At 36.5% G+C, this 12,904-nt stretch overlaps 1 protein-coding gene across 1 annotated transcript; it reads left to right on the top strand.

The window, feature by feature from the left end:
* Positions 1-356: 356 nt before the first annotated feature.
* On the top strand, positions 357-12,507 carry LOC111393051. The gene is made up of 11 exons (XM_023018452.1): positions 357-1,204; positions 3,335-3,780; positions 3,847-3,944; positions 4,012-4,098; positions 4,399-4,457; positions 7,166-7,270; positions 7,337-7,369; positions 7,657-7,698; positions 8,191-8,886; positions 9,775-10,538; positions 12,024-12,507. Exons 1-11 carry the CDS (start codon positions 446-448, stop codon positions 12,127-12,129), a joined length of 3,195 nt encoding a protein of 1,064 aa, XP_022874220.1. The 5' UTR covers positions 357-445; the 3' UTR covers positions 12,130-12,507.
* Positions 12,508-12,904: the final 397 nt, after the last annotated feature.

The raw sequence follows: 12,904 nt of genomic DNA, 5'->3' as shown, positions 1-12,904 counted from the left end.
GGTTTGGTTCCATACCTTTAAAAAACCCATTTGGTTCTATTATCAAGAAAATCATTGATTTATAATTCGATCTAGTTCTCTTAGATTCAGAATCAAATGAAATCATATCCACCCTTATGTACAATTGTGTAATGATTTATTAAAGACCACACAACTGCCTATTTGAGTCCCCAAAAAAATAAGAAAAATGACTTCTCATTTGAATCCCTTCAGAAGATTTTGAGAGAAATCATAGGGTTGGGGTTGTAATGTCAAAAGAATAGAGTGGAGACCATTTTCTACTGCGTTTCAATAGGTTGAGGACAATGCTGCAATTTTTCCAATTTTATAGATAATTGAAGTATAGACGGGAACAAAGTCTAGGCAGTCGAACAAGTTAAGAATTCTCCCGTTTTCATGTTTATATTGTCAAAATCGGGTTACAAAAAGTACACACAATTGCGGTATGTCGATTGGCCGACCGCTGGAATTGGAAGACAGTTCAATTTACTTCTCCGACGCTGCCGACAACGACGCCTTCCGGGATATCGCCGCCGAGCAACGCCGCGAATTGATGGCAGCGAAGGCTGTGGACTCCGACCTTGACTTAGCATTTAATATTCAACTCCAAGAAGCCATCAATGCATCTCTTTCTCTAAACCAGAACCAACCCTCTTCCTCCACTTCCTCGGACTCTCCTCCCCAACCCCAGTCGAATTCCCGTCAGTTAGACGAGGACTTCTCGAATTTCACTGACCTCCAGTCTGGTGAGCTTCTAAAACTCGAGCAGGAACTTAATGACCATATAATCTCCGAAGCGGAATTTAATAAATTGAAGAGTGATCTCCACCGCATGATCCATGACCATCGTGTAGCTTTTGAAATCTCGAGAATGTCAGACGACGAGTGGGAGGAATGGGGGGACAATTTTGAGCAGCCCTTTGGCGAGGGCACTTCCAAAGGTGTGAATAACGAGATTTTTAGGATTTATTTTAAGGGCTTACTGGAGGACTTGCCAAACGGCACTGTTCTGGGCGGGATTGGTGTAGCAATATGTGATTCTAGGGACAACTTATTGTTCGAATTGCGAAAGCCATTGGTCGGAAATGGGACGAGCAGGCGGTGCGCGGAAATCAGGGCTTTGATCGAGGGTCTCAACGCCGCACTGGAGCTAGATTTGGAAAGGGTCGTTCTTTATTGCGACTACTTTCCGGTTTTCCAATTTGTGAGTTTTGGTTCATTTTATTACTCCGTCTATTAGAAAGTTTGGAATTTTATAATTACGCGCATTATTAGGAAATGTGATTCTTATTATTGTTAGTAAAGTACGTATTTTTAATAAGATGTTATATTCTTAAATACATAGGCGTTAAAAATTTAGAACTGTGACTGACACAAAATTAAATGCTTGCTTACGCTGCCGGTGTTCTTTGGAATCTTAGTGGTTTCTTTTTTATGAAACAGAGCAAATTTGTGCATCAGATATATGTTTATTAATAAAGAGAAGGTGAAAAATTGCTCATTTGCATGATCCTAAGCTATATCCTCGAATATGTAAGATTGTGGAGACATGCAACGGGCGGTGGTGGGTTCAGGCTTTCTGCTGGGGGGAGAGACATGTAGAGAGTGTACATTCAAGGGGGAAATAAGATTTTCTCCCTCTTTTGCGTGCACATCTTTTGTCTGTCTTGAGGAGTTTTGGAGGTCTTATTGATATTTTATCAGTTGGAGAAGTAATACGTCCTTGATAGTGAGAACACATTAGATAAATAGTGAGAGAGTTGAAAAGAGTGGTTTGGTTTGGGAGTTCCATCATGGACGGGAGAAATAAGGGCAGTCCAAGAGAAAACTTGAAGTGGAAAAATAGAAATTGATCTCTTTCTCGAGAGGAAGAGAATGGAAAATTGAGTTGATTTTGTTTACAGTATTCAGAAATAGGTGTTGACTTAGAAGTTTGAACCGCATATAAAAGTGAGAAATGTTTGAAAATATTGTTTCAACCTGCTAGCCATCCACAATACCAAATGGGAGAGGAAATAATTTTACCATCAGTCTCCATAACATATGGAATATTCTGTCATTAGATTTCCCATGTCTTCTAATTTGCACTATGAGAATCATATCGTGGAATCCTAGGGCTTACAGACTTAGGTGAAAAGGATATTGCGACAGCATTTCTAATAAATGAAAGTTTGTTCTTGTTTAATTAAAAGAACTGCAAATAACATGAGTAGTTTGATTATAAGTGGTTGTTTGGAAAAATGTCTTTGATGGGATCATAATGGCAAAATGATAAAATTATTGGCAAGTGGGGGTGAGTAAGTACCAGAAAAGTGTATGCTTGTTTAGTTAATTCTCAGTCACCTTTTTTGTCAGATATTTAGAGGGGTATTGTTCTTGTTTCCTACTCATTGGGAAGTTATGGCCCATGGTGTTATTATGATAGTTAATGCTGGCATCTTTTTTTTTCTGCATTTTGAGTAATTTTTTGTTTTATCATGTGACAAGAAGCTTGTGGGCATCCCTCTCAACGCTGATGATTCCACATTGTATGCTAATTGAGGTTCCTTGTTACAATGAAATAATAATTTGTTTCTAGTGTTGGGAATTGGATAATTATTGATCAGCTCTACCTATAGGGTTTTCTTGATCATGGTAGTTCATATGATCTTTCTAGTAGAATCAGAATATGTAGTGTTCTACAAGTATAAGTATAATAACTCTTCATATCTTAAAGCGTGGGTGGGATATATCCCTTCTCCAGTTTTTACAGCTCATTGGAGATATTTTATTAAAACGCTTTTAACCTAGACACTTGCACGGACTTGGAGAGCTTCCGTGATTTCCTTCCTTCTTTTTCTTCCTCTATCTTTCTGTTATATCTCCTTTTTAATTTGTTGTTTGCCACTAGACGTATTATTATTTTTATTAAAGGATGTCCCGCATCAATGGTGGAGAGTGAAGAAGTTAAGACAACATTCTTTTTTCCTTTTCAGTGTTTGTTGTGCATGGTGAGAAAGATGGGGGCTTTGGATGGAATGATATTTGAAAAGACTCGGTTTCTGAAGCTTGGTTAATCTTTCCACAACCATGTTCTGCTTGCAGATATGGATACTTTTATAAATATATCTCACCTTAACACAGTCTTATGGAATTATTTAAATAATCTCTATAGGAAGAAGAGTAATGAAGAATCTCAATATATATTTTTTTAAATATAATTTTAAATATAATTTTGATTGTTGACATTCTGCTTGGTTGTGAAATGATTATACTTGGATATTACCCGAACTATGTTCCTATGCATTTTTCCGAATTACACTTCATGTTGTTGACATTGTATTTGAAACTGCAGATTACAGGCAAATGGCCAGCAAAACAGCCGAAGGTTTCTGCTCTAGTGAATCAAGTTTATCACCTTCGCAAAAAGCTTACATACTGCCAGCCATCTCTTGTGGCTCGAAATGACATTAAGTTTGCATTTAAGCTCGCAAGACAAGCTATAGTGTCTCAGATGAACAAGCCTGCAGAATGTAATGGTTCTAGGAATTCACAGGAGACTTGTGTGATTTGTTTAGAGGACACAAATATTGATGAAATCTTCTCAATCGACGATTGTATGCACCGTTATTGCTTTTCTTGCATGAAACAACACGTAGAAGTGAAGTTACTCCACGGGATGCTGCCTAAATGCCCGCATGAAGGCTGCAATATTGAACTGAAAATTGATACATGTAGCAAATTTTTGACGCCTAGATTGACTGAAATTTGGAATCAACGCATTATCACCAGGAAACTTGTGTATCATTTATGTCGAGCTGAAAATGCTGAAAACTGACCCATGGATCTAAGACACTGACTTCTCAGCTCTCTGATTCCACTCTGCATGTCATTTTTGTGCTCTGCTTTATGCCCATTGAAAACTTCTGAGCTCTGTTTTAGACTTGGTGTTTCTGGACCTTTTGGTTTGTTTTAGGGTTTTCCCCTATGTTTGGTGGTTTATTTCTTTACATTCTCTGTTACCTGCCTGAGGAAAATATGTTACTGTTCGTCATTGTTCCATTGGCATTATGATTAAGCTCGAGCTCTTCTCGAAGATGCCCAATCCAGATAAAAAAGGTTTGATAGTCTGGACAACTGAAGGCCTAATATTTTAATAAATTGAAACTGGAGTTTACACCGGAAGTTGATGTTATACAGTAGTTGCATTGAAAAAAACGTAGCGTATGCGGTAAGTAATATTCAGAATGTCGAAGGAGAAAGTGATGTTTGTTGTTTAATGTTGTTTATAGTAAAGAAGTTATCGTTATTTTGTCAGAAACTTAGACACCTGGCCCTTCATATTCTCAACTTGATGGTGTTTGATGTTGCATTAACATTTTCCCTGTCCTTTAATTTGTGGCAAATGTTCCCGAGCAGATGTGGTCATGAATTTTGCTATACTTGTGGAGCTGAGTGGAAAAACAAGGAAGCTACTTGTACCTGTCCACTCTGGGATGAGGAGCATATTTTAGATGATGAAGACGAAGACAATGAAGATGAAGATTATGATTACTTTGATTCATCAGAAGAAGATTATTATTGACCTTATTCATTTTCTTTAGCTGTTGTTCTCCGTTCGTCCCCAAATTTCTTGATAACAGTTTTGGACACTTGATGAAGTTGGCCGGCGATAGGTGCCTCATAATCGATTAAAAAAGTTTGATTTTCAAGACCAGCCATGCTTATTGCTTCTGCTGGATAAGTTGTTGTGCATTGATGTTTGGCACAAGAATTGAATTTTTAGGGTTTTTTTTTTTTGGATGAAATTACTCTCATTTTGTAAATATTTCGGATGAAATTACTATCGTGGGTCCAAATTGAGATTTTTCATGATCCATGCATTTGATGATGATGAAGCATAATTTGGTCTCTCAAGTCGTCATGGGTTCACGAGAGGAGATTTATTTTGCTACTATATCTTTTGAACTGCACGAAATTTTCATTTTATTATAGAAATATTGTTTGGTTAAATATTTAAGTAGTTTTATGAATTTACGATTATAAAAAAAATTATGTTTGAGGGAATCAAAAAAGTTAATCGCCTAGAGCCTCCAAATTCTCCGGACCGACCTTGGTTAAACGAGTTAATTTCACTTTCGGTCAAAGTAGATCACTCGATTATAATCTATCGCTATCAAATTAGTAATGTCGAATTATGTTGATCACTTCATTAACCCCATTATTTAACTTACCTCTCCAATTCTAATGTAGACGTTAAATTGATGGCAATTTGACGTGATTATGCTTCGAGATAAATACACCTTATTCAAGTCACTTTGAAATTATATGTCACCTAATAGACGGTTATTTATTTTCATAATCTGCCGACTCAACTCAATTAAATTGTATATTCACTTGGACACGTAATACACATCAAATTGCAGTCAATCAGATTGATACATTCAATTTTAGTAACAAGGACTAACATTAAACAGAAAAATTCGGCTGCAACGAAATTAGAATTAGATGATTCAATTGAAATTTTAGTTACCAAAATAAAAAACGAAGTAGAATTTGAATATGTGAAGAAATGCTCATTCCTGCGAGTTAATTGTTTCAATAATCACCCAACTTATATCGTGGTTACGGTTTACTCATTAAACTTCAAATTGCTTCATAGTATTCACTGAATTTTGTCCGTTTACATTCCATCCATCACCTTTAAAGTTCCATTGCCTTATTTAATGACGCGACTAATGAAAATCTAACGTGTCCAGTTACGAATATTAAAAAATTACGACTCAGCCAAACTATTGTTTCATTACTCATCTAACTTACACTATGTCAGAACTTGTTAATTGAACTTCAAAATACTTCCCAATAAACATTCATATTTGAGATATTGCACTTCATCTATTATTTGCCATATTTCGTTCGCTTCGTTGCTAATTTATTGTACGAAATTTCATAGGTAAGTACAATCATAAAAAAAATTACAACTTAACCAAATTATCAACTCGCAAAAATCACCATATGTGAAACCTGACTTCCATGTCTCATAAACTTCTTTAAAATCCAATAAAGCATCCCCAGTTTCAGCCACAAAAAACTCTAGTGATAAATGCGTTATATTACACTTATTTATACCTTTAGATTAGAGTATTTTGTTGGATATTTTAATGAATTATGGCTTAATTTTGTATATATTGTGTTTGTTAGGTAAATATTGATAAAATTGATAGAATTGAAGGCAATGAATGAGAAAATAGTAAAACGTAGACAAAGTATGATTGAAATACAAAACGCTTATTGAAGATCACATATGATCAATTGGATATAATTAGAAATTAAAGTGGTGAAATGTAGATAAAGCATTTTCACAAATCAACTTAATATCGAACAAGTTACTCTTCAGATTATCGATTTTAGATTAAAACCTATTTTTCACCCAGTAAATCGTTCAAATTTAAAAGTTACATTTCTAAAAGAATCATTTGGGGATGCTTTATTGAGTTTTAAAAAGGTTTATAGGGGCAATGGAAGTCACGTTTTTTCATAAATGGTAATTTTAGTAAGTTGATAGTTTTGTTGAGTTATAATTTCTTTAACATTTGTAATTTACTTTGTGGGATTTTTATGCGAACATTAGCAACAGAGAGAACGAAATATGGTGGATAATGGATGAAATGCAGCATTTCAAAGATGAGGGGGGAAGCATTTTGAAGTTTGATAAGTAAATTGTGACCAAGTGCAAGTTGGATGAGTAATGAAACAATGATTTGATTGAATTATAGTTTTTTAATGGTGATAAGTTGTCATGTCATATTTTCGTTAGTTACATCAGCAAATGAGACAAGAGTTTTTTTAGAGTGATGGATGGAGTGGAAACGGATAAAACTCGGTGAACAATGTGAAGTATTTTAAAGTTTAGCAAATCGTGATAATGGTATAAGTTGGGTGATTACGAAGGTCATGTTCTCTTTGCTGTTCTCAAGTCGTTTTCTATTTTCAATTTTTCAAAACAGTGAAAACGCGTTCTCTTTTCTATTTTAGAAACGAAATTTTTTTTTGTAAAGAAAATGCAAGACGTCAATTTGGAAGTTTTCTGTACAAAACCTAAATTTTTTTGAAAACACGGGAAACGAGAAAGAGAAACTCGTTCAAGCCCGTCTCTCTTCTGTCTCCTTTCACTCTTCCCAAATAGCCTTCTCTTCCTTCTCTCTCGACGACGGCTTCTCTCTCAAACACTGCAACCAACAATGAAGGAGATGTGCCAATGTCGGCACAGGCGTGGAGAGGCGACCCTGCAGTGAACGCAACGTCGCAATCGGTGTTGATCTACGTTTTTGGAGGTTTTTTGATTTGGTGACGATAGGTGGTGGTGGTGGCAGTCAACGATGGTGATGTGGTGCAGTGGATGAATTGAATGTGCATGGTTGTGGTGGTATGTTCTTCTTTCTTCTCCGTTTTCTGCATTTCTTCCCGAATTGATGGTTCATGGTGGATAAGTTGACGGTATGTTCTTTTCTTCTCCTTTTCTACGATGGATGAATGGATGTTCACGGTGGTTGAATTGATGTTGATTTGGTTGATTTTGGCGGTCGCAGTTGATTTTGGATGATGGTGCGGGTTCATTGTGGTGATGGTGGTGGTGGTGTGTTGGCGGTCAGTGGTTGTGTTGATCTTGGTTGGCAGTGTATTCGAGCTAGCGGTGGCGACTTTATAGTGGATCTAGTGGTAGTGTTGTGGTAGCTTCTTGAATAAAATAGCATGAAAAGATATTCTCAAAATTTCAAAGTAAACGCATTTTTCATTTTTATATTTTGGGAAACAATTTTATAAAAGGACGTAAAGAACTTATTTTCAACAATTTCAAAATAAATCCTCCAAGCACAAAATTCAAAATGAACTCAAAATTCAAAATTACGAAAGACAAACAGTCATATAAGTCTAAGGGGGCTGTTTGGGCCCATTTTTCACCCAAAAAATTGATTTTTTGACCTTTATTTTATTATTTCAACCATCATATTTGGCTTCTTCTCTCACTTGACCTCACTTTTCTCTTAACGATTAAAAAATCAATTCACATAATCAAAATCAACTCCATCATCCACAGACACTGTGAAGTTAAAAATATTAACCCTGACGTTAACAGCCATAAAAAAACCCTCAGAAATTACCGGGGGGAAAAAGTTGAAGTAAAGTGAAAAACTTATTGAGATCGCATAGTTACTGAAGAATTTTTTTGGCGCCGGAATGGAAGTGAACGAAGACATCTCCACCCTGCTGGATGCGCAACGCCGTGAAGTTGCGGCGGCGCAAAACCTTGAGTCTGACCTCTCCTACGCCTTCCAACTTCAACTCCAAGAAGCTCTCACCGCATCCCTCCCGGTCGACGCTGCTTCGTCCTCAAACCCAATAACTATATCAGACGAAGTTGTTTCCGAACCTAGTTACCTGGAAACCCTTGAAGATGAACTTTTGACGTTTGAGCGGGAACTTCTCGATTATTACGAAGCCGAGGAGGTAATGAAGCGATTCAAACTCGACCTAGACCGTCAGGTCCACGATCATGCTTTTGCCTGTGAAATTTCGAATATTCCGGAGGAGGAGTGGATAAAAACGGGGGGTAATTTAGAGAGGCCGTATGGAGGAGGCTCGACGACTTCAAATGGTCAGGATTTTAACTTTAGGGTTTATATCAAGGGTTTGGTTGATAAGATGGTGGGTGGGATTGGAGTGGCTATATGCGATGGAAATGATGGCTTGGTATTTGAGGTGAGCAAGGGTTTAATTGGGAATGACCGCGAATTAAACGCTATGGTAGTTGAAGTGAAAGCACTAATTGAAGGGCTTGAAGTTGCTACGATGCTGGGTTTGAAGAGACTTTCAATTGTTTGTGATAGTGCTTTGCTGCATCAATTCGTAAGTGACTATTGTGTATTTTTCACTATTATTATTTGAGTTTGTAGGTTTGTTGACCTTGCTTTGAGTATTGATTTCGGGTTCCAAAACTGCTTGCAGTCTCATTGAATTAAAGCTAACTAGTACTAACTATAAGTGCGGTTGAAAATTTTAGAGTATTAATGGTCATTTATCAATAATGAATTGCTCTTGAAAATGATGTGGTATTTTATTTAAGTTTCTATTACAAATACAAGTGAAGTAATGGTTACGTAAATAAAAGTACATCTTATCTAGTTCATTTTCTTATGTCTTTTTCTTTTTCTTTTTTCTTTTTTTGTTGTTGTTGTTAATATGAATTTAATTTGGATAAAAGTGTTCTAATCTGGAAGTTGCAACTTCAGCTGGTCTTTTCTTAGTCTGACATGGTCAGTTAACGGTGTTAAGATGTTCCTCATATGTGAAATATTTTTAGTAGTTTAATTGTGAGAGACATTTTCTTTTTGCATTCTCTATCTATTTTTTTCCCCCTAGAGCAATGCATGCTCTGTGTGTATTTTTTAAAATTTTTATTTGAAAGAATTGCGTATTTATATGCCATGTTATTAAATAATTTATAATGTCTGTCTGAAAAACTTGCCAACATATTGCGGGCTGTGGTGAGCATAGTCAATGTAATTGCAATTTAGAATACTTTTCGCTGTTGTAGAACTTGTTTTAGACACCATTTGTAGGACCAGGGTCTATGTGAATGTTGTACCACCGGTTTAGAAATTATTAAATAATAAATATTCATTTTGTTAATTATCCAAAATTAGCAATATTAAATTTCTTCCTTCTGTCGTAAATAAAGGAATGCATTCTCAGAAAATTTGTATTATCCTGGTTGACTTGGTACCTCACATGCAGATAACAGGGAAAAACCACCAAATGCAGGCAAATGTTGCATCATTGGCTTCTCAGATGAACCTTCTTCTGAGAGAATTCACTTATTATGAAGCAACTATTGTGGCACACAAGGATATTAAGTTTGCATTTGAGCTTGCAAGGAAAGCAATAGCCTCCCAGGTCAATCAATCTGCAGGAAATAACAATGGGAAGAAAAGGATTGAGACTTGTGCAATTTGCTTGGAAGATATATTTGCAGATGAAATGTTCTTAATTAGGGATTGTCTCCACAGCTACTGCTTTTCTTGTTTGTCCAAACACGTCCAATCTAAATTGCTTCAGGGAATGCTACCTAAATGCCCATATGAGAAATGCCAGTCTGAGCTGAAACTTGAAAGCTGCAAAACATTTTTGACTCCTGAGTTATTTGATATTATGAGCACACGTGTGAAGGAAGCATCCATTCCTGTGGCAGAGAAGATTTACTGCCCATATCCTATGTGTTCTACTTTATTTTCAAAAGCTGAGCTTCAAGGATATACAGTCGGTGTTATTGAAGGATTGGCTGCCAGAAAATGCCCAAAATGCCTTGGCATTTTCTGTATCAATTGCAAAGTCCCCTGGCATAGTAATATGAGTTGCGTTGCCTATGAAAGATTGAACCCCGATCCCTCTGGTGAAGATCAGAAACTAAAATCTTTGGCTACTAGGAATCTCTGGCGTCAGTGTCCGAAATGCAGTCATATGGTTTCACTTGCTGAGGGTTGCTACCACATTTATTGCAGGTATTCTTACTTTCTACTTCATTTTATGTTGTTTAATGTCTTTGAGAATTCACACTTGTGAAAGATCAAGAGATTATTTAAGTAACTTGGGCTCCCCCATTCCCCCCTCTCCCTGTTTTATGTTAATGAAGTAGATTTGCTCCGACTTTTGTGCTGTAGTTCTTGCTACTGTATTAGTGATAATTAGTTGTACAAACTTTTCTACTGTTAGTTTCCCCAGTGAGTGAAGGTTTTCTCTTTCCTCCCATCCATACGTTTTCAAATTATCACACGAGTTACTGTTCAGAGTCACCATGTATTTTCAGAGCAAGCTGAGCCGAATTTGACTTGCAAAGTTCCAACTCCCTTTTTTTGACATGAACGTGCAAATTTTATGTCCTTGGTGGAATGAAGTATAGCATGTGAATAGGTTCTTCTTCTCAGTGTAGTCATTTATTTTTAGCAAACACTGATTTACTGTTCATATTTACCTGCTTGCTGTGTTTTACTCGTGGAAAAGCACGACCCTAACAAGCAATGTGATCTCTGTTTTGAAACTTCACAACTTATTTTTTAATTTTCAAAAAACCTGTTTGCCTGTGGGAAATTTGTAAATTCTCTTAAACAGGTTGAACCAACCGATTCACTGGGTTTCAGTAATATTCGCCTGCAAACTGTCCTGTTCAAGCATGTCTAGGATGGGACTAATATCCACTGGTCCAATTACACTGACTCCAGTCGGACCGCCCAGTCCGATTTGTGTTTTAACAACTATGCTATTTGCACGCGCAGCATTAATCTTTCTCCTCGTCCTTACATTGTCAGCGATATGAACAGCCTTCCTAACTGCAATCCCATAAACAAATCAACCTTGTTGTGGGCTTTGTTACCACACAATCATTTCCAAGGAAATGAAGCCTTATCCAGTGAAAAGAGAAAAAAGCCTACAGAGGGCTTATGATTTCAGCAATAAACAATTGATAGTTGCATGGAAATGGAGTGACTGCAACACGTGGGATCATTTTGACAACCACTAAGAAATAATGTATGAATTAGTTAGGATTGGCTCTCTACCTTTTGTGCAAAATAGAATAAAGGTGAATAAGGTCTACTCCAGGGATGGTTCAGCTGTGAGTATCCAAGATCCAAGATGGATTTCTCCTTCAGTTATTGCATACCTGTTTATATCTGTCTGCTGTGGAAATAGATATTTGCTAGATATCAAGTATTAACTTCGTCAAGTTGTTGCATTGCATTTCTGCTGTGATCGGTTCACTAATTTCCTATTATTTTATGTCTGCCTTATTTCCGTTCAGAGGAATACTCTAGTCTATCAATTGTCCTAATTAGCTTGAGAAATGTCACACTCCATATTCTTGTTAGAGTTGATAATTAAAGATTTAGTTCTCTTCTTTTACCATCCTGCCATTCCTTGTGTTTATACATCTTTATGGTATTTTTTTTACCTTAAGTAATGACTGAAGTTTGTCAAAAATGACATTGCAGATGTGGACACGAGTTTTGCTACACGTGCGGAGCTGAATGGAGAAACAAGAGGGCCACCTGCCGGTGTCCTATCTGGGACGAACGCAACATTGTGTACGATCGTTGAAATGGAAACAGTAGGAGAAATTCCATTTCAATATAAAGCATATCGCCATTAGTCTTATTATAGTAACTAGTGGAGTAAGTAGCAATGGTTTAAACAAGTTTAAAGAGAGAGAGAGAGAGAGAGAGTTCACAAGTAAAACTGGTGAGTTCTTCGACTTGGGAAAAGCTAAAATCTTACATGCAAGTCTCTCTTGGGTATATTTAAGTACTGTTCAGGCTTATCCTATAATTGTTGGATGTATGAAGGGTATGTTGGCTTTTGCGGTACTTGACGAGTGACAAGTTCTAGAACGAATGAAATGTTAATCGGTTTCTAAATTTCAGCATGTTTACTAAGAAAAAAAATATAATGTAAATTTAAATTTATCTTTAAAGTGAACTATGGAATGAAGGATGTTTATGTTTGGAATATTGATAAACTTGGGACATAAAGGATCACTTTAAAACCTTATTTGCTTATGATGTTCAATTTTGTCAAAAATGGAGCCGAAGATCTGTTGGTCCCTCCATCAATGAGTGACATCTGAAGGCAATTTCACGTGTTTTTTTTTTCTTTTCCGATGAATGTCATCTGGAGATGTTTAAGACTGTTTATGGAAGTCCTCAAGGTCCTCTTCCCACAAAAAGTGGACTGAACTCCCATTGAAGAAGTTGAAGAGAATTCAGACAATGTAATTTTCGGTGATACAAAAACAGAGGAATGGAATGTTTCTCGTTTAACCACAGATTCATTTTGATAAATAGCACAAGAAATTTGAAATTTTGTCCTTAATTTC

Source organism: Olea europaea, chromosome 4 (assembly GCF_002742605.1).
Source record: "Olea europaea var. sylvestris chromosome 4, O_europaea_v1, whole genome shotgun sequence".
NCBI classification, from domain to species: Eukaryota; Viridiplantae; Streptophyta; class Magnoliopsida; order Lamiales; family Oleaceae; genus Olea; species Olea europaea.
This window is presented reverse-complemented; position numbering and strand designations above follow the sequence as displayed.

Coding starts and splice junctions, on each gene's coding strand:
- LOC111393051 (XM_023018452.1), top strand. CDS start 446: ATGTCGATTGGCCGACCGCTGGAATTGGAAGACAGTTCAATTTACTTC. Junction 3,945..4,011: donor TGGTGTTTCTGGACCTTTTG/GTTTGTTTTAGG, acceptor TACCTGCCTGAG/GAAAATATGTTACTGTTCGT. Junction 7,699..8,190: donor ACTTTATAGTGGATCTAGTG/GTAGTGTTGTGG, acceptor GAGATCGCATAG/TTACTGAAGAATTTTTTTGG.